Consider the following 24,688-nt stretch of genomic DNA (forward strand, 5'->3'; position numbering starts at 1 on the left):
GTTTTGTGCCTGTTTTGTGTTGTTTTGTACCCCAAACCTGTATTTTGCACCTCCAACAAACCTGTATTTTGCACCTCCTGTTTTGTGTTGTTTTGTACCCCAAACCTGTATTTTGCACCTCCCACAAAATGAGGAATTGATATTCCATAGGTATCTGCCCCAACTGATTGGTTCCAAATTGGGAAAGGAGTACGGCAAGGCTGTATATTGTCTCCCTGCTTATTTAACTTATATGCAGAATTCATCATGCGAAAGGCTGGGCTGGATGAATCCCAAGCCGGAATTAAGATTGCCGGAAGAAATATCAACAACCTCAGATATGCAGATGACACAACCTTGATGGCAGAAAGTGAAGAGGAATTAAAGAACCTTTTAATGAGGGTGAAAGAGGAGAGCGCAAAATATGGTCTGAAGCTCAACATCAAAAAAACGAAGATCATGGCCACTGGGCCCATCAACTCCTGGCAAATAGATGGGGAAGAAATGGAGGCAGTGAGAGATTTTACTTTCTTGGGCTCCATGATCAGTGCAGATGGTGACAGCAGTCACGAAATTAAAAGACGCCTGCTCCTTGGGAGAAAGGCGATGGCAAACCTAGACAACATCTTAAAAAGCAGAGACATCACCTTGCCAACAAAGGTCCGTATAGTAAAAGCCATGGTTTTCCCAGTAGTGATGTATGGAAGTGAGAGCTGGACCATAAAGAAGGCTGATCGCCAAAGAATTGATGCTTTTGAATTATGGTGCTGGAGGAGACTCTTGAGAGTCCCATGGACTGCAAGAAGATCAAACCTCTCCATTCTGAAGGAAATCAGCCCTGAGTGCTCACTGGAAGGACAGATCGTGAAGCTGAGGCTCCAATACTTTGGCCACCTCATGAGAAGAGAGGACTCCCTGGAAAAGACCCTGATGTTGGGAAAGATGGAGGGCACAAGGAGAAGGGGACGACAGAGAATGAGATGGTTGGATGGTGTTCTTGAAGCTACTAGCATGAGTTTGATCAAACTGCGGGAGGCAGTGGAGGACAGAAGTGCCTGGCGTGCTCTGGTCCATGGGGTCACGAAGAGTCGGACACGACTAAACGACTAAACAACAACAACAACAACAGGTATCTGCCCCATACCCAACATTGTCCGGTTCACTGCAAACTGGTGCCAAACTTTTGCAATAATTTCAAATCCTTCCGCACCATAAACCCCACTCCCAAAATGATACTAATCCCTAGTTCATGCCACTGTTAACTGCACTCAAAATCCTACATTGTGCAACTGGCTCCAAGCAGTGCCCAATTTCTGCATTTGTTTTGCCCTGTTTTGGAGAACAAACTGCATGTTTTGCATTGCCGCTTAAAAAGCACAGTAAATGATACATCAAACCTGGGAACGATATCTGTCCAGAGGTCTTAGAGCAGCGCGAGTGGATCTGCCACACAGGGCGCTAACCGGGGGGGGGGGAGGTGCAGAGCTCCCACCTCTTTCCCAGAGGAGCCAGGTAAGTGTTGCCATTTGCATTTTCAACTTGAATCTGACATCTCACCATGAAGAAATAATTGGATGAGAGTTTGCACAGATGCCAAAAAAGAAAGAGAAGAGCTTGTTTATATTTGTCTGCTGTAAAATCTGCTTTTATTAATCGAAACTCAATGCAATTAAACACACACACAAGCAGATGTATATATAACTATGAAGCAGTTGCTTATGACATCACAAAAACTGTTTCTAAATTCCCACAGGTAGGTAGCCATGTTGGTCTGACGCAGCTGAAATAAATAAAAAATTGTCCAGTAGCACCTTAGAGACCAACTAAGTTTGTTCTGGGTATAAGCTCCCCCCCCCCCATTTTATTGATTTATTAGCGTTCTTATGTTACATATGCACACATTGTCATATTATAAAAAGTTCTGTAATGTAATATGACAATGTTAATTTCAATGTAAATAAGAACATTAATTTCCAACATGTATACGAAGTATAAATGTATACAAACTTTATATGCAAAGTTTATATACCTAAAGAAAGAAAAAGGAAAAAAGGAAAAAACAAAGACAAAAAGCTATTCCAAAATCATATATGTACCAACACTACGGACTTCCTGTCAATCCCCTTGTATATTCCTTTTTTACAAATGAATGTACTCTTATTATTGTCTATTTCTTTACATTTTATCTAATACATTCCCATATCAGTATGTATCCTTAATCTTATTTCTCAACTCAATTTCTCTCCAACGTCAATCGAATGCTAGCATAGATAGTGAACCTTTACTGTATTTTGGAACATATATCTTATATCTATCCCAGGGTGGTATGAATTCAAAACAGCTCTTCTCCCTCCTAAAGGTTAGGAACCACTGCTGAAGTGGTCAGGAACTGCTAGTATCAGTACTCAGTTTGGCACCGTCTGTTCTCTAAATGGGATAAATGGAATGAGGATAACTTCTTATAAAATCATCTCCTGCCAAAGAGGTGCCCTTTATTTCCTCTTGGGAGAGAGTCAGAAACCACAGAAGCCCACTCAGATGAGAAATGCCAAGAGCTGATCTTGATTCTCTACATCCTAGCGTCAACATCTTCCCAATTGGCTGGGTTCTTCTAAGCCAGGCAAGAGCTGCCCTTTGCAAAGGGGATAAAACCTGGAGGTGCAGGACTCCTCTGGAAGCAGGGAGGTCCCAGATTTGGGAGGAGAATCTGTGGTTGCAACCCACCAAGAAAGGCAGCAGACACTGCTGCTGATCCCAAGAAAGAGAGCCAAGGTAAGAAAAACCATGGGATGTGATCTCTGAAGCCTAGAAAATCCCCCCAGATCTGGAATTGGAATACCTGAAACTATATTTTTAATTTTCAAAACTCTATTAAAAGTTCATTAGGGATCTCCATCAGTTTCAAGAAGGGCATTCTCACGGCTGCATGGCCTTTCATCAATCTGGGTTTTTTATTATTATTATTATTAGTTTTTCTGTTTTCCCATCATACATTGTTTCTGTACAGACTTCCCAGCACAGCATTCCATGGAATTCATAATATACCTAATTTTGCTGCATATCTGTTAATTTATCCCCTTCTAATCCATCGTTGTGGATTATAGAATTACCCCTACTTGTAGATTGATTTTACTGTCGTATTTTCCCACTCACTCCCTGATCCTTATTTTGTTTTTCATCCCTGATCCTTATTTTGGCTGCCATGTTCTGCAAATTCTGTCAATTCCTGCAGCCCAATGGATAGACTTTCCTCCACCTGAACGTGATTCTGCCCCCCCCCTTGTCCAGCCTGCTCTCCCCCTTACGGCCATCTCCCTCCCTTGCAGGATGCTGCTCACCTGGACTTGCCTGCTGGCTTTGATGTTCCTGGCAGGGCATGGGGAGGCCCAGAGCTGCAGGCCTGGCCTGCAAGGCATTGGTAAGACCTGGGGGAAGGGAGGGGGGAAAGGGTGGCCAGTCTGGGAGCAAAGCCAAGTGGTTTTTCCAAGTGCACTCTTCTCCCCCCCCCCTTTTTTGTATATAATTTTTTATTAGTTTTTTAACATATCATTTTCAACAGTAATTAAACATACTTTTACATTTTATTCAATTGACTTCCATCAATCCTGTCTGAAAATTTTCCAATCTAATCTCTTAGTATTATCTTCCCCATTACATTTCAAACTCAGAACCAATATCTCTATCTTTTCTTACTTTGTAACACTTTGTATAGTCCTCCTTACAAAACTTCTTGCAGTCCTACTAGCGTAATTTGTTGGTTACAATTGCTCTTCGAATAATTCATATACTTCTTCCAATCTTCTGTAAATCTCTGGTCCCGCAGGTTTTGAATCCTTCCCGTCATTTTGTCCATTTCTGCATAGTCCATTAATTTCGTCTGCCATTCTTCTTTCATCAGAATTTCTTCTTGTTTCCATTTCTGGAAACAAGTTGTAGCAGTTGCTGCAGTTGTAGCATATAGAAACAATTTAACATCTTGCCTATTAATGTCCTGACCAATAATACCAAGTAAAAATACTTCTGGTTTTTTAAAAAAATGTATATTTCAATATCTTTTTCATCTCATTAAATATCATTTCCCAGAAGTTCTTTACTTTTTTACATTCCCACCACATATGATAAAATGTTCCTTCTTTTTCTGGTTTTTCCAAGTGCATTCTTATTCCTCCCCAAACCAGTGGCCAAAAAGCTTTGTGACAGGGAAAACAAAGGCGCCATCTTATTCAGTGGATAGGGGTGTTGCATTTTCCCATAATCCATTGCAAAGCCTGAAGGGTGAACCAAACCCTGGACACATGCAATTTCTGGACCAATTGCAAGGGAAGCCCCACATGAATCACAGCGGCCAAGCTGTCCCTGTCCAAGAAAGGGCACAGTTGGCGTATAAGCCTAAGGGGATAATGAGTGCTTAGAATCATATAACTGTGGAGTTGGAAGGGCAGGGATCTCAGCTAAAGCATCCATGGCAGATGACCATCCAACCTCTGCTTGAAAACCTCCAAGGAAGGAGAGTCCACAACCTCTCGAGGGAGACCGTATCACTGATTCTCCTCTCACCACAGAGGTCATCTGAGGCTCCAGTGAAAAAGATGGATCTAGGAGCTCCAAAAGAACTCCACATCTCATTCTTCAGAGAGTTCACAACCCCATTCATTCAGAGCTGGTAAAGTCCCCAACTTCTGGACCTGAGAACTGCTCACCAGGAAAGTGATTATTGTCCCTGAGCCAAGGGAAAGAGTGGATGAGGGGCCCAGCAGAGTCACAATAATCCCCCCCCCCACCGTGCCCTTTGACACAAGTGTAATAACCATAGTTATTTTCTGGAGTGTGACTGAAGTCAGGGAGCAGCTTGAGTCTGTCGTGCATCAATATGAGAAGAACAGGAGGGAGGGAATGTGAAATTGATTATTGATTAGTTAAGTGGGTGGTTGTGTTTCTGCAAACCACTTGGAGGTTTTATTACAGTCAAATGCAATTTTGTAAAAAAACAAACCAGAATGAGATTCATTCTCAATTTACTGTTGCTGCTGTTAACCTACTGATAATATGAAAGAAACATAGAAGCGTCTGGGTAGCCGCTGAGTGAACATGGGCCCCTCTGGCCAGATCCAGCGGCTGCAGGTCTCTTCTTAACTTGATATTTCTCTTCCCATCGTCTTTCCACCATGCTGCGACTCCAGTCCGCAACTTGGCCAGTGGCCGCCCAGCCTGCCAGTCCTCCATCACCTCACATCCACTTGTTCCATCAGCAAGCAAAGCCGTAGACGGGAATTGTGACGGGGACTTCGCTCATGCCTCCTGCACCCTCACCAAGTTTGAGAAAGAGCCATGGTGGCATGTAGACTTGGGGGAGCAGTATGCCATCACCGCCGTGCTGCTAAAAGTCTGTCTGCACTGCTGGTGCGAGAGCCTCCAGGGAGTCGAGATCCATGTGGGAAATTCCATTGCTGACCATGGCAAGTCGAACCCCCTGTAAGTTCCCGTTGCCTCTCCCCTCCCCACTCGTCCTTCAGCAAAGGCATCCCAGGAGACGCTCTCAAGATGCCTGCAGATTCGTTAACTTGTAGCTCCTTTGTTCTCTTCCCAATCAGAGTGGGGGGGAGCAGGGGGAAGTGGATCCTGCCCATATTTCAAGACCTGCTTCTGTGTGGCATGGCAAGGGCTAATTCCTACTCCTGGGTGGAACAGCCTCTCTGACTTCTCCACTCAGATGCTTCACTGATGTCTCAAGTTCAATAAGTCCAAGACTGAACTTCTCATCTTTCCTCCCCTCCCTCTTCTTTCGCTCTCCCTCTTCCCTGACACTCCTGCCTTCTTCATCAAGCATGAAGCCATGACTTTCTCTTTGACTGTCTCCATCCTTTCTCCTGCACCACATCTTTAGTTTGTTGCGAGATGATGTCTCTTCTCTTATAAACTCATGACAAAAGATTTTCCACAATCTGTTGACCTCCTACTTTGAGTCCTGCAACCTCCTCCTCTCTGGTCTCCCCCAATGGTGGGCTTCCCACTTTCCTCTTGGCCCTGTAGATGTTGTTGAACTACAACTCCCATCATCCCTGAGTATTGATCATGTTGGCTGATGGGACTACTATCAAGAGGACTGCAGGTTAGCTACCTTAACATACAGTAGTTGGGTCTGTGGGCTTGTCATCAAGCAGCGCTTGCCTTAACATTTGGGGTAAACCATGCATGGGTCATATGACATCAAGCATCAAATTTAAGAATTATGTTCAGATCAGGGTTAATTAAGAGAAGCTTGAGAGCAGTACATGTGAAAAGGATCTAGGAGTCTTGGTTGACCACAAACTTGACATGAGCCAACAGTGTGACGCGGCAGCTAAAAAAGCCAATGCAATTCTGGGCTGCATCAATAGGAGTATAGCATCTAGATCAAGGGAAGTAATAGTGCCACTGTATTCTGCTCTGGTCAGACCACACCTGGAGTACTGTGTCCAGTTCTGGGCACCACAATTCAAGAAGGACACTGACAAACTGGAACGTGTCCAGAGGAGGGCAACCAAAATGGTCAAAGGCCTGGAAACGATGCCTTATGAGGAACGGCTAAGGGAGCTGGGCATGTTTAGCCTGGAGAAGAGGAGGTTAAGGGGTGATATGATAGCCATGTTCAAATATATAAAAGGATGTCACATAGAGGAGGGAGAAAGGTTGTTTTCTGCTGCTCCGGAGAAGCGGACACGGAGCAATGGATCCAAACTACAAGAAAGAAGATTCCACCTAAACATTAGGAAGAACTTCCTGACAGTAAGAGCTGTTCGACAGTGGAATTTGCTGCCAAGGAGTGTGGTGGAGTCTCCTACTTTGGAGGTCTTTAAGCAGAGGCTTGACAACCATATGTCAGGAGTGCTCTGATGGTGTTTCCTGCTTGGCAGGGGGTTGGACTCGATGGCCCTTGTGGTCTCTTCCAACTCTATGATTCTATGATTCTATGATTCTATGATTCTAAGCACTAAGCACAACAGCACCAAGATCAGAGATAGGCTTATATCCAGTCTGAGCACTGTGGTTTTTAGCACTAAGATTGGAGACTAGCCTCTGCCTGCTCTTTGACAGTCAGCTTTCAAGAACCAAGTAGCTTTTCCTCTTATGCCCAATCTTAGCGCTGTGGGACCACAGCTCTAAGATCGGAGATAAGACTTCACCCAGCCTTTAAGAGGCAGCAAGCAGAGGCTTATCTCTGATCTTAGCATGGAAGCCTCACAGCACTAACATCAGAGAGAAGCAGATGTCTACTCCTACAGATCATTTTGGGACAACCACATCCATATATCAATCACGTCATGTCAGATGATACTGGGTGCAAAAGTCTGTTGTCTCCAATAGTGCTATGTTTCAGTTGTGGTGGCCTGTGGCTTAAAATAATAGCAGTTCATTCGCTCATCTCCAGTCTAAGTGTCCCAGTACTGAGATCAGAGACAAGCTCACATCCAGTCTCAGTGATATGGTGTTTTGTGCTATTACTGGTGCCAAGGGAGGCTGTTTTGCTGGCTGACTTTAAAAGGCTGGTGCTTAACAGATCAGAGAGGTGTCCCTACCTGCTCTTTGGTATGAACATGACATGTCTCCATTCTGACAGCTGTGGCCTCACAGCACTAAGATCTGTGCTAGTTCTCCGCCTGCTCTTAAAAGGCAGCAGACAGAAGCTTTTAGCTGACATTTGCACTGCAAATTGAGGTATGGAAGTCCCGTCCCCCCACAAGAAATAGTGAGTTCCACCAACATGGATGGATCCTCAAATGAGGATTGGACCAGTTCGCGGAGGATACTCTCCGTGAGTTCTGTCCCTACTTGCCTGGTCCAGTCTAGATAGTATGAGTCCCTGACACCTGTGCTATTGGGTTCCTTGGAGCATTGTCACATACAGTGGACGCTCGGGTTGCGAACGTGATCCGTGCGGGATGCACATTCGCAACCCGCAGCATTCGCAACCCGCGTCTGCGTGTCTGCACACGCGCAGGTTGTGATTTGGTGCTTCTGCGCATGCACAATGTGCAATTTAGCACTTCTGCGCATGCACAGCCCCCGAAACCCGGAGGCAACCCGTTCTGGTACTTCCGGGTTTCAGCGGTCCGCAATCCAAAAAAACACAACGTGAAGTGTCTGTGACCCGAGGTATGACTGTACGTGTGCAGACAGAGTTATTTTGAATGGCTTCCACCCCGGCTGACTTCCTTTTTCTCTCTGCAGCTGTGGAAACATTACAGACCCCACACGTGGTTCCATCAGTACCATCTTCTGCCAACAGCTCAAGGGCCGCTACGTAAGCGTGAATCTCCCTGGACGCAAAGCTGCCCTGACTCTGTGTGAGCTGGAGGTCTATGGGACAAAGTCAGGTGCTAAGTGTTAGGAATCGCCAGCCACGTGCTTTTGGGAGAGGGCAGAGCAGATTGTATCGCCCACTCTCCAATAAAAATACTTTGAGTAGGCTCTGTCTCTCCCGTTTGTTCATCAGGCCTTCTGATCCAAGAGGGTCTGTGATTTTGCCTGTGCCAGAGAGCAGGCTGAACGGCCCCTTCTGGAGCTGCGAGTCCTGTCTGCATATCAAATTCTGCTCTACGAGGATGAAGATGCGGAAATTCCCTCTGCGAGCAACATTATGAAGTGGCTGCACCCCACCGTTGTCGTTCATTGGGGTGAGGTAGATAGGGTTGCCATAGGATTGGTTTTCCCCAGACATGTCTGGGATTCCAAGGATGAAATTACCACCCAGGGGGGAATTTTCTCCCCCCCCTCTTTTTTTGAATTTGCATTTTATTTATTTGTTAACATTCTTATATCACATCAGTAAACATTGTCATATTACATTACAGCATTACAGGACTTACTATAATTTCCAACCTGTATACAAAAATTATATACAAATTTTATATACCTAGAAAGAAATTGAAACAAAAAAAGAAAGGACAAAGATTTTTTTCAAAAATCATATACATACCAACACACTAGACTTCCTGTCTTTCCCGTTGCATATTCCTTTTTTACAAATGAATGTACTCTTATTATTGTATTTTTCTTAACATTTTATCTAATACATTCCTATATCAATACGTACTCTTGGTTTTATTTCTCAACTCAGTCTCACTCCAATGTCAATCAAATGCTAGCATAGATAGTGACCCTTTACTGTATTTTTGAACATATGCTTTATATCCATCCCACTTTTCCATAAATTTTTGTTTTTAATTGCCTCTCAGGGTATTTGTCAACTGCGCCATTTCAGCAAATTCTTGTAGCTTGTAATGCCAGTCCATTATTGTCGGGGCTTCTTGTTCCTTCCACCCCTTTGCCACCAAAGTCCGAGCTGCAGCTGTTGCAGATAAGAATACCTGCCTAAAGGCCTTCGGGATGATATCCAGGGGGAATTTTTCTAAATCAGTAGGAAGTGTGTGTTCCCAAAAAAGCTCAAGGCAATTTCCCCCAAAAAGCTCAACAATGTTTTGTGTCATCATTTGGCAACCCTACGACATATAATTTATTTCTTCGTTTTTATTTGACATTTCCTCAAGTTGCTATCATGAAGTTCAGAAGAGGTTCAGAACCCTTCAGGAAGACAGCTTCAGCTAATGAGGGGCCATTATTTACTCTGCAAGAAGGAAGTGCCAAGGAGTATGTAAGACAACCCTCAAGAACAACTTTGTACGACTGTTGTTGTGGTTAGGGAAATAAACAGAGTGGATGAGTTTTTATGCCAAAGGTGCCATAGAAACCTTAAGAAGTGGAATTCAGAAGCCTGAAACTCTTGTCTCAGGGGAGCAAAGTATTATATAAAATCCAAGCTCAAACTGCTACCCAGGTTGGGAAGGAGGAAAGAAGTATCTAACCTCATGAACCCTCTTCAGTTATTTATTGATATTTACTCTAGTTATATGCCACTGTTGATTAAAAAAGTCATGGGTGGTTTAGAATTTGAAAGGACAACCCCCACCACAGGTTGCGTAACATACTGTAATAACAACAAAATAATAATACATGTACACAGAGAGAAACATTTAAAAGGCCATAGTTTGTATAATAAATTATTATTATTATTATTATTATTATTATTATTATTATTATTATTATTATTATTTATACCCCGCCCATCTGGCTGGGTCTCCCCAGCCACTCTGGGCAGCTTCCAACAAAACACTAAAATACAATAACCTATTAAACATTAAAATCTTCCCTAAACAGGGCTGCCTTCAGATGGCTTCTAAAAGTTTGGGAGTTATTTTTCTCTTTGACAGGGCGGCGCCACCACCGAGAAGGCCCTCTGCCTGGTTCCCTGTAACTTGGCTTCTCGCAGGGAGGGAACCACCAGAAGGCCCTTGGCGCTGGACCTCAGTGTCCAGGCAGAATGATGGGGGTGGAGACACTCCTTCAGGTATACTGGACCGAGGCCATTTAGGGCTTTCAAGGTCAGCACCAACACTTTGAATTGTGCTCGGAAATATACAGGGAGCCAGTGTAGGTCTTTCAAGTCCAGTGTTATGTGGTCTCAGTGGCCGCTCCCAGTCACCAGTCTAGCTGCCGCATTCTGGATTAGTTGTGGTTTCCGGGTCACCTTCAAAGGTAGCCCCACGTAGAGCGCATTGCAATAGTCCAAGCGGGAGGTAACTAGAGCATGCACCACTCTGGCCAGAGAGTCCACTGGAAGGTAGGGTCTCATCCTGCGTACCGGGTGGAGCTGGTAGACAGCTGCCCTGGACACAGAATTAACCTGCGCCTCCATCGACAGCTGTGAGTCCAAAATGACTCCCAGGCTGCGCACCTGGTCCTTCAGGGGCACAGTTACCCCATTCAGGACCAGGGAGTCCTCTACACCTGCCCATCTCCTGTCCCCCCAAAACAGTACTTCTGTCTTGTCAGGATTCAACCTCAATCTGTTAGTCGCCACCCATCCTCCAACCGCCTCCAGATACTCACACAGGACCTTCACTGCCTTCATGCATTGAAAATTGGGTACTTGGGTGAGGCAAGGGGTGCTGAGGAGAGCAGCAACCCACTATTGACATGTAAATATTTCAATATTGTGAAATCATGTGTCAAATTACACATGGTGACTTACGGAATTCACCAATGCTCTTAAGACCCCATAACAGAATTTTGTCAGGAAATATGTATACTTATAATGTAAATACTATGAAATTACATAATGCAAGACACACACACACTGTGACCAAGGCCTCCTTTGGAATCGGAGGCCCGGGCCAAGTGGCCCATATGCCCCCCCCCTCTGTCTGGGCCTGCGGGTGCTGCAGGGCGTCTGACCGTCCCCTTCCTCACTTGGGGTGCCCTCGAGGGCGGAGTCCTGGGCCCACGGCTGGGAGGGCGGGCGCCCACATGGCGAGGCAGCGGCGAAGAGGTCCGCCTCCGTCCCGGGACAGGGGTGGGCTTCGGGGGCCCGTCTGAGCAGGCGGCGGTCGCCCTGGCACCTTTTCTTAGTTCTTTCCTTATTTTATTTGTATTTTCAAGAACAACTTTTAGTAGGCAGCGGCCGGGCTCTTCCGGGCACGATCAATTTGTTGTGTTCACTTTGAAAGCATCCGATAATACTTTTTTTCCAATGAAAGGATGCTTATTCCCAGGTGCATCAGGGCAGCAAATAGCAGCTTTAAAAAGGAGGAAATGTTCGTGGTCAGAGGACTTCCCTCTTTTAAACTGGGTCAGGGGCTGGCAAGCCTCATCCTCTGTAGTCTAAAATATCAGAAACACAGAAGCCGCAGAGAAATAGGCCTGGGGTCTTTCCCACCCCCCGCTTCCCTCTTCTCCTGCCCTCCCCAGATGTTGCGGGGGGAGGCAGACTGGCAGCTGGGGGTAAGGGCTCCTTCCTCGACGGGATCCCCAGAGCCCTTCACCCTCAGAAACGGGATCCCCAGGAGAGCCCTGTTTCCGCGGGTCAGGGCTCTGGACCGCCCCCTCTCCGTCGAGTTTCGGCCCGGGCTCCGCTGCGTTGGTTTAGGGATGAACGCGGAGGACTTGGGGGGCGAGGGAGAGAAAGGGGTCTCAGCGGGCACTGGACTCCGCCTTCCCTCCCCTACTCCTCCCCCCCCCATGCCTGTGGGATGGACTGGCTACGGGGGAGTCGGGGAGGCGGTTGTGGCGTGCGCTCCCTCGGAAGTGGACAGGAGCGCTGCCAAGGAGGAGGAGACTGTCTCTTCTCTGTCTCCCCCACCCTCTTCTCTGCAAAGCTCACTTGATGCTCTCTCGCCCCCTTGGCATCTCTGCACCCCCTGAGACTCCTCCCCGCGTCTCCCACGCATGGCACCCCATCCCCACAAAAGTGAAGGACGCCAGAGCGAGGTTCACGCATTTTATTGCTCAGAGGCACAGCGGAGGCGGAGTGCCCGAGACGGGGGGCAAACGGCAACTCCGAGGCGAGGGGGCGGGCGGTGGGGGGGGGGCTCATCTGTACTTCTGGGTCAGCACCTGGGGCACCACGCAGAGGAGCTAGCCTCAGGCCAGGTAGGTCAGGGCGTTGTAGTCTCCGCGGAGGCTGGAAGCCAGAGGCACGTGCATGCGCCTGGGCAGAAACTGGAAAGGAGAGAGAGAGAGAGACACGGGGGTCAGGTGGGGGGGGAGGATCAAGGGAAGACCCAAGGCGCGCCCTCCTGGCCCTCGCCTGCAACGTCGGCGCGCTTGCCTTGAAGTTAAAGGGATCCACCGGAGGTTGGAGGCGTGCAGATCGCTGGGATCCATGCGGATGTTGTCCATGTTCATGATGGCGCTGTCGTTGGAGCCGGGGAATGGGTCGAAGCGCTGGAAGTAGATCTTGGACTCCATGTAGACCTGGAAAAGCCTGCGGGGAGGGAAGGGGGCCGTCAGGAAAAGGGACGGGACGGGAGGGAAGGAACCAGAGGCTTCTCTCCCGCCGACGCCCCGTCGAGCCTACTTTGTCAGCGCTTTGCCGCCCATATCCTCGTAATCGGCGGCAAGTTTGGCAGACATCTGGATCGCCGTGCGCTCTCTAGCAGTCAGCACCACGTTGGCAGCAGGCGAGGGTCGACCTGCTCGCTGGGTGGCGGGAGGTGGCGAAGCTGGGAGCCCTGCAGAGGCCGCCGCTTTTATAGCGGCCCGCGCTGCCCTCCTCCGCCCGCCCCCGCTTATCTTCTCGCCCCGGGGCTGCCGGAGAGGTCGGCTGCGCGGCGGAGAAGCCAAAGCCACCGACGGCGCAAGGAGCCAAAGCGACCTCAGCGAGGGCGGACAGAGCTCAGCTCCTGCCTTGGCGGCCGAAAGAGCCGGTACTGGGGGGAGAGCCGTCTGTGCTGCCGGAGGGGGGGGGCGAATTAGAGGAACAGAGCAGCATCAGAAGAGACGGCTGGATCCGTGCAGCCTCGTGTTTTCACGGTGGCCACCCAGGTGCCTCTTGCAGAAAACGCGCAAGCGGGATCCCTTTCCCTCTTCCCACGCGCTCTCTCCTTTTCCCTCGCCTCGACGGCCGCCGGCCGCGCTTCCCTGACCTTCCAGGCTCGTCCTGGAGAGTCTGGCAAAAAGTTCTGGCCCATCCCTCAGCCCATGGGCTCCTTCCTCCTCACTGCTTCTCCTTTGGAGCTGTCTGGGTAGCAGAACTAAATGCCCCCCCCCGCCCCGCTGGGCGGATTTTTGCACCCCGGCACCGCATATGCTAAAGAGGGTCCTGCGTCCAGGCCCCCGGGGTCCCCCCCTCCCTTCTTCCCGCCCGCCCCCAGTTGAGCGCAAGAAGACGCGGGAGATCAGGGAGAGTCAAGAGCAGGTTTATTGGGGTCTTTGGGGGTTGCGGGGCGGCGTCGAGGCGGCTCCTCTGTGGCAGGTGCGGGCTTCGTGGGACCTAGCGGGCCCTGGAGACCAGCACGAGGGCGACGCGGAGCAGGAACCTGTCCAATTCGCGGATGACGGTGCTGACCGTGAGGAGCTCCGGGTGGTTGGCGGCGGTGGACACCAGGTTGCAGTGGCTCAGCGGCTGCGGGAGAGGCAGAGGGGCAGCGTTAGATGGAAACGAAAGCAAATACCAAGAACAAACTTAGTTGGTCTCTAAGGTGCTACTGGACTATTTTTCTGATTTTTTATTTCGTTTGCAGAGGTACTGCGTCAGACCAACACGGCTACCTACCTGACGCTGCAAACGAGTAACAGGCTTTCAAGAGCCTTTCGACAAAGTACCTCACCAACTACTCCCGAGTAAACTTAGCAGTCAAGGAGTAAGAGCAGCTGCTTTCCCTGCCGTTCCTGCATCGCAGGGGGTTGGAACAGATAATAATAATAATAATAATAATAATAATAATAATAATAATAATAATAATAATAATAATAAGAGAGCCAGTGTGGTGTAGTGGTTAAGAGCGGTAGTCACGTAATCTGGGTAACCGGGTTCGCGTCTCCGCTCCTCCACATGCAGCTGCTGGGTGACCTTGGGCCAGTCACACTTCTGTGAAGTCTCTCAGCCCCACTCACCTCACAGAGTGTTTGTTGTGGGGGAGGAAGGGAAAGGAGAATGTTAGCCGCTTTGAGACTCCTGAAGGGGAGTGAAAGGCGGGATATCAAATCCAAACTCTTCTTCTTCTTCTAATAAATTTTATTTATATCCCGCCCTCCCCAGCAGAAGCCAGGCTCAGGGCGGCTAACAACAATCAAACAGTACAAAAGTACAGCATAAACAACACTCTAAAATCATTCATTATAAAATTAAGTACATTAATTTACATTAATTTTAGGTCCCTTCCAACTCTTCAATTCCATGATTCTAAGAGCAGAGAGGTCCTCTTCCGGATCAGGAGTTGGCTAAGTTTCTGGAAGCAGGGAGAAATGGACCTGGCCGCCAATGGAGAGATGTAGAAAGTGGAATCCCCCAAGGATCGGGACCTTCTAAACGACCCTAGAGTTATAGATGAGCGGCGAAGTGGCCACGTTTGCTGGAGGCACTAAACTGTTCAGGGTCAATGTAACCAAAGGATGACAATGCTCTGCAGAAAGGCCATGCTTCTGAATACTGGAAACCACAGGACGGGAGAGTGTCGCTCCTGGGCTCGGATCCTGCCTGCTGGTTTCCTACGGGCATCCGGTTGGCCACTGTTGCCTTTCTGATGTTCTGACATCCGTCTTTCCTCGCCGACGCCCCCAAGGACAGCTGCCTTCTCTCTCCGTTCCTCGACGCGCCGGACTCCATCCTCGGGGGTTCGGCGGAGCAGGCTCTCTCCCTCCCCAGACGCTGAACTCGGCGGGTCCCTGGAAAGGGGGCTCCAGGGGGCTGCCTGGGCGAGGCTCGCTAGCCTCTGGCGCGGCCCATGGAAGCCGTCCAGCGGCGCCCATCCCCGTCACCGTTGCTGGGATGCCGGCGGCGCCCCCCGCGCAAGACCAGGGGAGGCTTACAGCTGCCCCCCACATTCCTCTCTACCCCCAAACAGGCACTCCAGAGTCTTTGAACTGCGCTCTGCCTGGGCTGCCACATGCCTACTCCGGGTAGTCCTCACAACCCGCTTGCGGAGTAGCTCAGTGTTCCCTAAATATATAAAGTGGTACCTCTGGTTACATACTTAATTCGTTCTGGAGGTCCGTTCTTAACCTGAAACTGTTCTTAACGTGAAGCACCACTATAGCTAATGGGGCCTCCCGTCGCCGTCGCGCGATTTCTGTTCTCATCCTGAAGCAAAGTTCTTAACCCGAGGTACTATTTCTGGGTTAGTGGAGTCTGTAAGCTGAAGCGTATGTAACCTGAGGTACCACTGTATTATTTTCGCAATAATTCCTCTTGGTACGGCCGCTTTTTTACGGATCTTCTCAATAGGCTCGCTTAAAATTACATTACAAAAACTTCATTCATACATTCATTCATTCTGATTTTGGGAGAGTATTATTGGGTTGTTTCAATTTTGATTATATACATTGAGGTTTTTATGCTGATCATTTCTTTGAACCGCCCTGAGACCTCTGGGTATAGGGCGGCATATAAATTCAATAAATAATCATTATCCTTATCCTTATTTTGCGTCCCCTCGGCTCGGTACCCTGCGCTGCTCTCCTTCGGTGTTTTGCGCCTAAGCGCCAGAGGAGGGTTGAATAACGCCATTAAAGATGACACGTTTGTGTGGGTCCCTGGACGTGAGACCTTGGCCCGGTCAAAGCACAAGAGCCGGAGACAGGCGCACCCCGCAGCTCCCCGCCCCACAAGCGTCAGCCCCAAAGGCTTTCCAGGCAAGGGTCGTTTGTGCGGTCGGGTCCATGCGGAGCCAAGGCGGGAGTGCCTCTGAGCAGTAGGGCGGGTGCACGTGAGCATGTGCAGAGTGCTCTGGAGCAGCTCTGGCGAGAAGGACGGGCGGCCCTCTCGCCCACCGAAGGAGTCATGCTGCTCCATGTCTAGGGCTCGGCGGGGGCAGGAGGGGCGCTGCAGGGCGTCTGTCCTTCCCCACTTGGGGTGCCCCTCGAGGGCGGAGTCCGGGGCCCACGGCTGGGAGGGCGGGCGCCCCCATGGCGAGGCAGCGGCGAAGAGGCCCGCCTCCGTCCCGGGACAGGGGTGGGCTTCGGGGGCCCGTCTGAGCAGGCGGCGGTCGCCCCGGCGCCCTTTCTTAGCTCTTTCCTTATTTTATTCGTATTTTGAGAGAAAACTTTTAGTAGGCAGCGGCCGGGCTCTTCCGGGCACGATCAATTTGTTGTGTTCACTTTGAAAGCATCCGATAATACTTTTCCCCCCCCCCAAATAAAAGGATGCATGCACCTGGGCAGAAACTGGAAAGGAGAGAGAGAGAGAGAGAGAGAGAGAGAGAGAGAGAGAGACGGAGGTGAGGTTGGGGGGGGTCGTTCGGGGGAGGAGGCTCAAGGGAAGACCCAAGGCGCGCCCTCCTGGCCCTCTCCCGCCCCGTCGCCGCGCTTGCCTTGAAGTTAATGGGGTCCACGCGGAGGTTGGAGGCGTGCAGATCGCTGGGATCCATGCGGGTGTTGTCCATGTTCATGATGGCGCTGTCGTTGGAGTCGGGGAATGGGTCGAAGGGCTGGAAGTACCGGTAGATCTTGAACTCCATGTAGACCTGGAAAAGCCTGCGGGGAGGGAAGGGGGCCGTCAGGAAAAGGGACGGGACGGGAGGAACTAGACTGGGCTTCTCTCCCTTGGCCGCCCCGTCGAACCTACCTGTCCAGCGCTTCGCCGCCCAGATCGTCGCTCGAGGGGACCCCGAACTGGATCGCCGTGCGCTCTCTAGCAGTCAGCACCACGCGAGGGTCGACCTGCTCGCTGGGTGGCGGGAGGTGGCGAAGCTGGGAGCCCTGCAGAGGCCGCCGCTTTTATAGCGGCCCGCGCTGCCCTCCTCCGCCCGCCCCCGCTTATCTTCTCGCCCCGGGGCTGCCGGAGAGGTCGGCTGCGCGGCGGAGAAGCCAAAGCCACCGACGGCGCAAGGAGGAGCCTCGGCGAGGGCGGACAGAGCTCAGCTCCTGCCTTGGCGGCCGAAAGAGCCGGTACTGCGGGGGAGAGCCGAGTTAGAGGAACAGAGCAGCATCAGAAGAGACGGCAGGATCCGTGCAGCCTCGTGTTTTCACGTTGTCACCCAGGTGCCTCTTGCAGAAAACGCGCAAGCGTCTTCCTCCATCAGCCGCTGCCATCCAGAAGCATTTATGCCCCCACCGTTAGCCCTCTCTTCCCCCGCCATCCTACTTGGACCGAGGGAGCCTTCTGCTGGGGCACGCGGCAAGTGGGAAGACGACACGGGACTTCAGGCGCCACCAGAGTTCAGACGACCAAAGAACCCGGGTGGATGCCCCGACTCTTTTCGCCACGCGGGAGAGGCCGGAGGCTTCTAAATCCGACCGCCCCCACCCCATTTCATGGCCTCGCAGGTCCCCAGCCCAAATCAAACACGCAGGGGGTGTACGGTATCCGTCTGAAAAGCCTCTCGAGACGCCCCAGTCGGTGGCATGAGGGCCACGCAGGAGACGAACCGACGGCTGGCTGATGCGTAAAGCGCATATTGCTAAGATCAGCCAGGCAGGGAAAGGTGTGTTGTTGCTTTTTACTTTAGATCACGCTCAGAAAAAGGGGTCGAGAGATCCTTGAAAGGCAAGCAGGAGACACCTGCAGCAGTCTCTGAGGCTAAGTATTTGTTTTTCAGTCCTAGAGACAAGCTCCTGTTTCTCACACGCAGAGAGCGATTCCTGGTTTCCCCCTCCCCGCCAAAAAACCAGCCTTCATCTGTTCCAATAGCTGAATTTGAAAGCTCTTGTTAAACAATCCGGGACCACAAAAAGCGCCGCAAGTTGTTTTTTCTAAAACCAAGCGGTATATAAATGTTATGAAACAAAGAAACCAACAAGTCCTAGGAGATCTACCACGAATCACTCAGTAGATCCTGATCTACCCCCTGCTCCCCCCCAACACACCACTTCCCCCCTCCCATCGTTGGGGCAACTTTACGCCATCCCTCGACGTGGTGCCAGGAGGGTCTCAACCTGGTCTTCCTCACAGGGTTGTGGTGGGGAGGAGGACGACCAATAGAGCACCTTGAGATCCCTGGAAGATATGCATGTAACAAATAAATACAATACAGCGAAAAGGAAAAAGAGTCTAGAAACATTTTTGGAATTCAACATTCTGAGGACCTAACTCCACATGACATTAAGTGTGTGGTGTTGTGAGTGGTTTGAGGTATTTTTTTTAAAAAAAAAGTTGATATGGGGAGGGAGTATTACAGTAGGACAACAATGTTGGGAGAAGGGAAGTTTCATCTTTTGCACCACAGTTGTGGAAGGATACAGAGAATGTAGGGAACGCCAGGCAGCCCTAGCCAGAACCAAGAGGACCTCTGGCACCTCCTGCCCTGAGTGCTATGCCTCGAGCCCTTGCCATGTGGGCTCTCTAACAATAATAGTAATTATAATTATAATTATAATTATTTATACCTCACCCGTCTGACTGGGTTTCCTCAGCCACTCTGGGCAGCTACCAACAAAATATTAAAATGCAATAATCTGTTAAACATTAAAAGCTTCCCTAAACAGGGCTGCCTTCAGATGTCTTCTAAAAGTCTGGTAGTTGTTCTTCTCTTTGACATCTGGTGGGAGGGTGTTCCACAGGGCAGGTGTCACTACCGAGAAGGCCCTCTGCCTGGTTCCCTGTAACTTGGCTTCTTGCAGTGAGGGAACCGCCAGAAGGCCCTCGGCACTGGACCTCAGTGTCCAGGCAGAACGATGGGGGTGGAGACGCTCCTTCAATGGACCGAGGCCATTTAGAGCTTTCATGGTCAGCACCAACACTTTGAATTGGGCTCAGAAACGTACTGGGAACCAATGTCGGTCTTTCAAGACCAGTGTTATGTGGTCTCGGTGGCCGCTCCCAGTCACCAGTCTAGCTGCCGCATTCTGGATTAATTGCAGTTTCCGGGTCACCTTCAAAGGTAGCCCCACGTAGAGCGCATTGCAGTAGTCCAAGCGGGAGATAACCAGAGCATGTACTACTATGGCGAGGCAGTCTGCGGGCAGATAGGGTCTCATCCTGCATACCAGATGGAGCTGATAAGCAGCTGCCTTGGACACAGAATGGACCTGCGCCTCCATGGACAGCTGTGAGTCCAAAATAACAACAGGCTGCACACCTGGTCCTTCAGGGGCACAGTTACCCCATTCAGGACCAGGGAGTCCTCCACACCCGCCTGCCTCCTGTCCCCCAAAAACAGTACTTCTGTCTTGTCAGGATTCAACCTCAATCTGTTAGCCGCCATCCATCCTCCAACCGCCTCCAGACACTCACACAGGACCTTCACCATGTTCACTGGTTCCGATTTGAAAGAGAGGCAGAGCTGGGTATCATCTGCATACTGATGAGCACCCAGCCCAAACCCCCTGATGATCTCTCCCAGCGGCTGCATGTAGTAATTTCACTTTCCATATTCAACTACAGTAATGTGATCTTGGATGAAATAACTGTGATCTTGCGAATTAAGTACGTAACCAGAGGTACCACTGTCGTTTGCACAGACCCAGATCTTTGAAGTCCCAAAGGAAGGAGTCCATTATGCTTTCAAGCGACTCCATTCACCAGAAAATTCTTCCTAAGGTTTACGGTAATTGAAATCTCCTTTCTTGTCATCTGAATACACTGGTTCGAGTTCTCCCCTCTGGAGCAACATAAAACAAGTTTCCTCCATGGGACAGGCCTGCAGGCCTTTGAATATGGCTCTCATGTCACCCCTCCGTGTCTCTTCTCCAAGCTAAACATATCCAATCCTTTCAACAGTTCATCACAAAACTTGATTTCCAGGCTCTTCATCTTCTTAGTCGCCCTTCTTGGCACACCTTCCAGCTCGTCCTTATCCTCTCAAACTGTGGTGCCCAGAACTGGACAAAGGGCTCCAGGTAGGCTCTGGCCAAGCCTGAATAGAGTGGTGCTATGACTTCCCTTAAGGGACGCGGGTGGCGCTGTGGGTAAAACCTCAGTGCCTAGGACTTGCCAATCGTATGGTCGGCGGTTCGAATCCCCGCGACAGGGTGAGCTCCCGTCATTTGGTCCCAGCTCCTGCCCACCTAGCAGTTCGAAAGCACCCCTAAGTGCAAGTAGATAAATAGGTACCGCTTTATAGCGGGAAGGTAAATGGCGTTTCCGTGTGCTGCGCTGGTGCTGGCTCGCCAGCTGCAGCTTCGTCACGCTGGCCACGTGACCCGGAAGTGTCTTTGGATGGCGCCGGCTCATGGCCTCTAGAGCGAGATGAGCACGCAACCCCAGAGTCGGACACGACTGGCCCATACGGGCAGGGGTACCTTTACCTTTACCATTATGACTTCCCTTAATTGGGACACTAGACTTCTTTTGATGCAGCCTGGAATTGCAATAGCTTTTTCAATCTTTATTTCATGAGATACTATGACAGCGAAGAAGAGAAATGCAGCATGAAAAGCAAAACCACACGACAAGATACAACCAGGGTTGCCACCTTTGCTCTTGCAAAATACAGGACAGGACTGGGGGGGGGACTTAGGGTGAATTCCCACCCCCACCTGGTGCTGAAATGACTTCAAAGCAATCCATTACAATCCATTGCAGCCTAATAGGAGGACATCTGTGGACTACGTCTCTCTCACACACATTTGTAAATCTCTCCGTTCTCTGCTACCCAGAGCTAAGTACATTACCTTTCACACACATGCAGTATTATACAGCAAAGTTGCATCACATAACCTTTCTTTTTTGCATTCACATTCACACAGTCATTTTGTTGCCTTCGCATGGGATTTGCTTGTGAAAGCATAGAAATGCTCATAACAAGATGAGACCGCGCCATCCTACTGCCAAAATGTAGGAACAGATTTTTGTAGAGAGTCAGGAATGCTTAGTTTATGGCACAAGCTTGCATGACATTATTCAAAACTGTGCACGCATTGTACATGAAATACATATTTCATTAAGAATTGCATAAATCTATGGAGAGTAAATGGTTGAAATATGCTGATTTATTGTTAGAAGACAATGAAGGATTTAAATTACTGGTCAACTCACCACTGTGTGCTAACCACACTTGCCACTTAGCTATTCTGCAGTTTCTCTTTGATGGTAGCGTGACATCCAAGTGTGGAACAGGTGAGTGATGCCTCCAGCGACCTGGCAGAGGCAAGGAAAACAGAGAAACCCACACAAGACGTACCCTGGCTGCATTTGGTTCATATTATTTACCTTTAATGGTTTTTTTATTGCCTCATGGCTGTCAAAGTGACACAATGGCTTGAAGAGTTATAGGTGAGTGGTAATGACTGTCCTTGAGCTAATGAGGCTTAATTACTCCAATTTTGCAAAGTGCTTTGAAACAGGCTCTTGCTCCGGCCCATTGGTGGTGGGAGGAAGGTATGAGAGCAAGTTCAGGAAACCAGCTTTAGGGGTTAAGGGTTAAGGGTTTCAGTATCACGGCTAGGATTAGGGTTAGGGTTAGGCTTAGGGGGTTAGGCATAGGGGTTGGGGTTAGGGGTTAGGGTTAGGGGTTAGGGTTAGGGGTTAGGGTTAGGGGTTAGGGGTTAGGGGTTGGGTTAGGGATTAGGGATTAGGGATTAGGGATTAGGGATTAGGGATTAGGGATTAGGGATTAAGGATTAGGGCTAAGGGTTAAGGATTTAAAGATTAGGGTTAGGATTAGGGTTAGGGGTTGGGGTTAGGGGTTAGGGTTAGGGATTAGGGATTAGGGGAAAAGGGTTAAGGGTTTAAAGATTAGGGTTAGGATTAGAGTTAGGGGTTGGGGTTAGGGGTTAAGGGTTAGGGTTTAAGTATTAGGGCTAGGGTTAGGTTTAGGCTTAGGCTTAGGTTTAGGGGGTTAGGCATAGGGGTTAGGGGTTAAGGGTTTAAGGTTAGGGTTTTACGATTAGGGTCAGGGTTAGGCATCTGGTCAGCCACTGTGAGAACAGGATGCTGGACGAGATGAGCCCCTGACCTGCTCTCACCATCTCTTCGCAGAAACCACAGGAGGGGAGAGATGCTCCTGCACTCAGCTTTGGTCAACTCACCACTGTGCGCTGACCACACTTGCCACTTAGCTATTCTGCAGTTTCTCTTTGATGGTAGCGTGACATCCAAGTGTGGAACAGGTGAGTGATGCCCGCAGTGACCTGGCAGGTACAAGAGTGGACACTGACAGAGAAACCCACACAAGACGTACCCTGGCTGCATTTGGTTCATATTATTTACCTTTAATGGTTTTTTATTGCCTCATGGCTGTCAAAGTGACACAATGGCTTGAAGAGTTATAGGTGAGTGGTAATGACTGTCCTTGAGCTAATGAGGCTTAATTGCTTCAAATTTGCAAAAGGCTTTGAAACAGGCTCTTGCTGCAGCCCATTGGTGGTGGGTGGAAGGTAATAATAATAATAATAATAATAATAATAATAATAATAATAATAATTTATTTATACCCCGTCCATCTGGCTGAGTTTCCCCAGCCACTCTGGGCAGCTCCCAATTGAGTGTTAAAAACAATCCAGCGTTAAATATTAAAAACTTCCCCCAAAAGGGCTGCCTGTTAAAGATAGGATATCTGCTTATTTCCTTCACATGTGAAGGGAGGGTGTTCCACAGGGTGGGTGCCACTACTGAGAAGGCCCTCTGCCTTTTTCCCTGTAACCTCACTTCTCACAATGAGGGAACCGCCAGAAGGCCCTCGGAGCTGGACCTCAGTGTCAGGGCAGAACGATGGGGGTGGAAAGGAATTGCTGAAACAATTAACAGAAGTGGAATACAAAAAGGGAGGTGTGAGGAGGTCGTGGAAACAAGTGAACGAAAGATAAGATAATGAAATGGTTTTGTTTTTGTTTTATTAGTTTTATGTGTTAGTGTTTTTGTATTGTATTGCATTGTCTTCTTTTTTTTGCTTTTTTTGTAGTGTTGTGTTTAAATTGTTGGAAAATTAATAAATATTATACAAACAAAGAAAAAAGACACTCCTTCAGATATACTGGGCCTTTGAGGCCGTTTAGGGCTTTCAAGGTCAGCACCAACACTTTGAATTGTGCTTGGAAATGCACTGGGAGCCAATGCAGGTCTTTCAAGACCAGTGTTATATGGTCTCGGAGGCCGCCCCCAGTCACCAGTCTGGCTGCTGCATTCTTGAATAATTGCAGTTTCCGGGTCACCTTCAAAGGCAGCCCCACATAGAGCGCACTGCAGTAGTCCAAGCGGGAGATAACCAGAGCATGCACCACTCTGGCGAGACAGTCCGCAGGCAGGGAGGGTCTCATCCTGCGTACCAGATGGAGCTGGTAGACAGCTGCCCTGGACACAGAGGTGACCTGTGCCTCCATGGACAGCTGTGAGTCCAAAATGACTCCCAGGCTGCGCACCTGGTCCTTCAGGGGCACAGTTACCCCATTCAGGACCAGGGAATCCCCCCACATCCGCCTGCCCCCTGTCCCCCAAAAACAGTACTTCTGTCTTGTCAGGATTCAACCTCAATCTGTTAGCCACCATCCATCCTCTAATTGCAAGAGAGTAAGTTCAGGAAACCAGTTTTAGGGTTTAGGGTTTAAGGTTAGAGTTAGGTTTAGGGGTTGGGGTTGGGGTCATGAAGAGTCGGACACTAAGCGACAAACCAACAACAACAACAATAACAAGGAAAAGCGGGACATTCTGAGATCAAATCAGAAACAGGGACAGCTTTTCTAAATCGGTGGTGGTCCTGGAAAATAGGGACACTTGGAGTCTGATCTACTACTCCAGGATCCTGCTCTCTCAGTGGCAGATCAGTTGTCCATGAGAAGTCCTCAAGCAGAAGAGGAGTGTAGCAACACTCTCCTCATTTGTGATTTGCAGTAATTAGAATTAGGAGGATTGAGGAAGGACTTCAGCATCATGGCTAATTGCCACGGAAGGTCTTATTCCCATTCTGACACTCAACTTGCACGGATCAGAGATAATCCTGACAGGAGAACTTGGTAGTCGTGGAAGGACTCAGGGAATCTTAAATTGACTGCTACCAGCTGGCCTACACTTGGACCTTGTTCCAGGGGAGGGAGGCAGAGATGTTTCTATGGGCTGGAAGAGGCCGTTTCAACTCAGAAGTGCCTACCCATTCTCCACAAGGCTGACCGCACAAAGTGTTCATTTTGGAGCTTGGCTGATGTGGTTGAGACCTGCCAGTATCAGTACTCAAGTTTGGCACCCATCTGACCTCTAAATGGGATAAATGGAATGAGGATGTCTTCTTCTAAAATCATCTCCTGCCAAGGAGATGCCGTTATTTCCTCTTGGGAGAGAGTCAGAAACCACACAAGCCCACTCAGA

At 49.3% G+C, this 24,688-nt stretch overlaps 1 protein-coding gene across 1 annotated transcript; it reads left to right on the plus strand.

Moving 5' to 3' along the window:
- Window positions 1–2,673: 2,673 nt before the first annotated feature.
- Window positions 2,674–8,430, plus strand: LOC309539590 (fucolectin-like). The gene is made up of 4 exons (XM_082235978.1): window positions 2,674–2,751; window positions 3,306–3,397; window positions 5,160–5,451; window positions 8,188–8,430. Exons 2-4 carry the CDS (start codon window positions 3,307–3,309, stop codon window positions 8,345–8,347), a joined length of 543 nt encoding a protein of 180 aa, XP_082092104.1. The 5' UTR covers window positions 2,674–2,751; window position 3,306; the 3' UTR covers window positions 8,348–8,430.
- The last annotated feature ends 16,258 nt before the right edge of the window (window positions 8,431–24,688 follow it).

Source organism: Podarcis vaucheri (genome assembly GCF_965113315.1).
Source record: "Podarcis vaucheri genome assembly, chromosome: 8".
In the NCBI taxonomy this organism is placed as follows: domain Eukaryota; kingdom Metazoa; phylum Chordata; class Lepidosauria; order Squamata; family Lacertidae; genus Podarcis; species Podarcis vaucheri.

What these genes read in the sequence shown, in the direction of transcription:
- LOC309539590 (XM_082235978.1), top strand. Translation starts at nt 3,307, where the DNA reads ATGCTGCTCACCTGGACTTGCCTGCTGGCTTTGATGTTCCTGGCAGGG. An exon ending in GCCTGGCCTGCAAGGCATTG is followed by an intron (nt 3,398 to 5,159) that starts GTAAGACCTGGG and finishes CTGCGACTCCAG; the next exon opens with TCCGCAACTTGGCCAGTGGC. An exon ending in CATGGCAAGTCGAACCCCCT is followed by an intron (nt 5,452 to 8,187) that starts GTAAGTTCCCGT and finishes TTCTCTCTGCAG; the next exon opens with CTGTGGAAACATTACAGACC.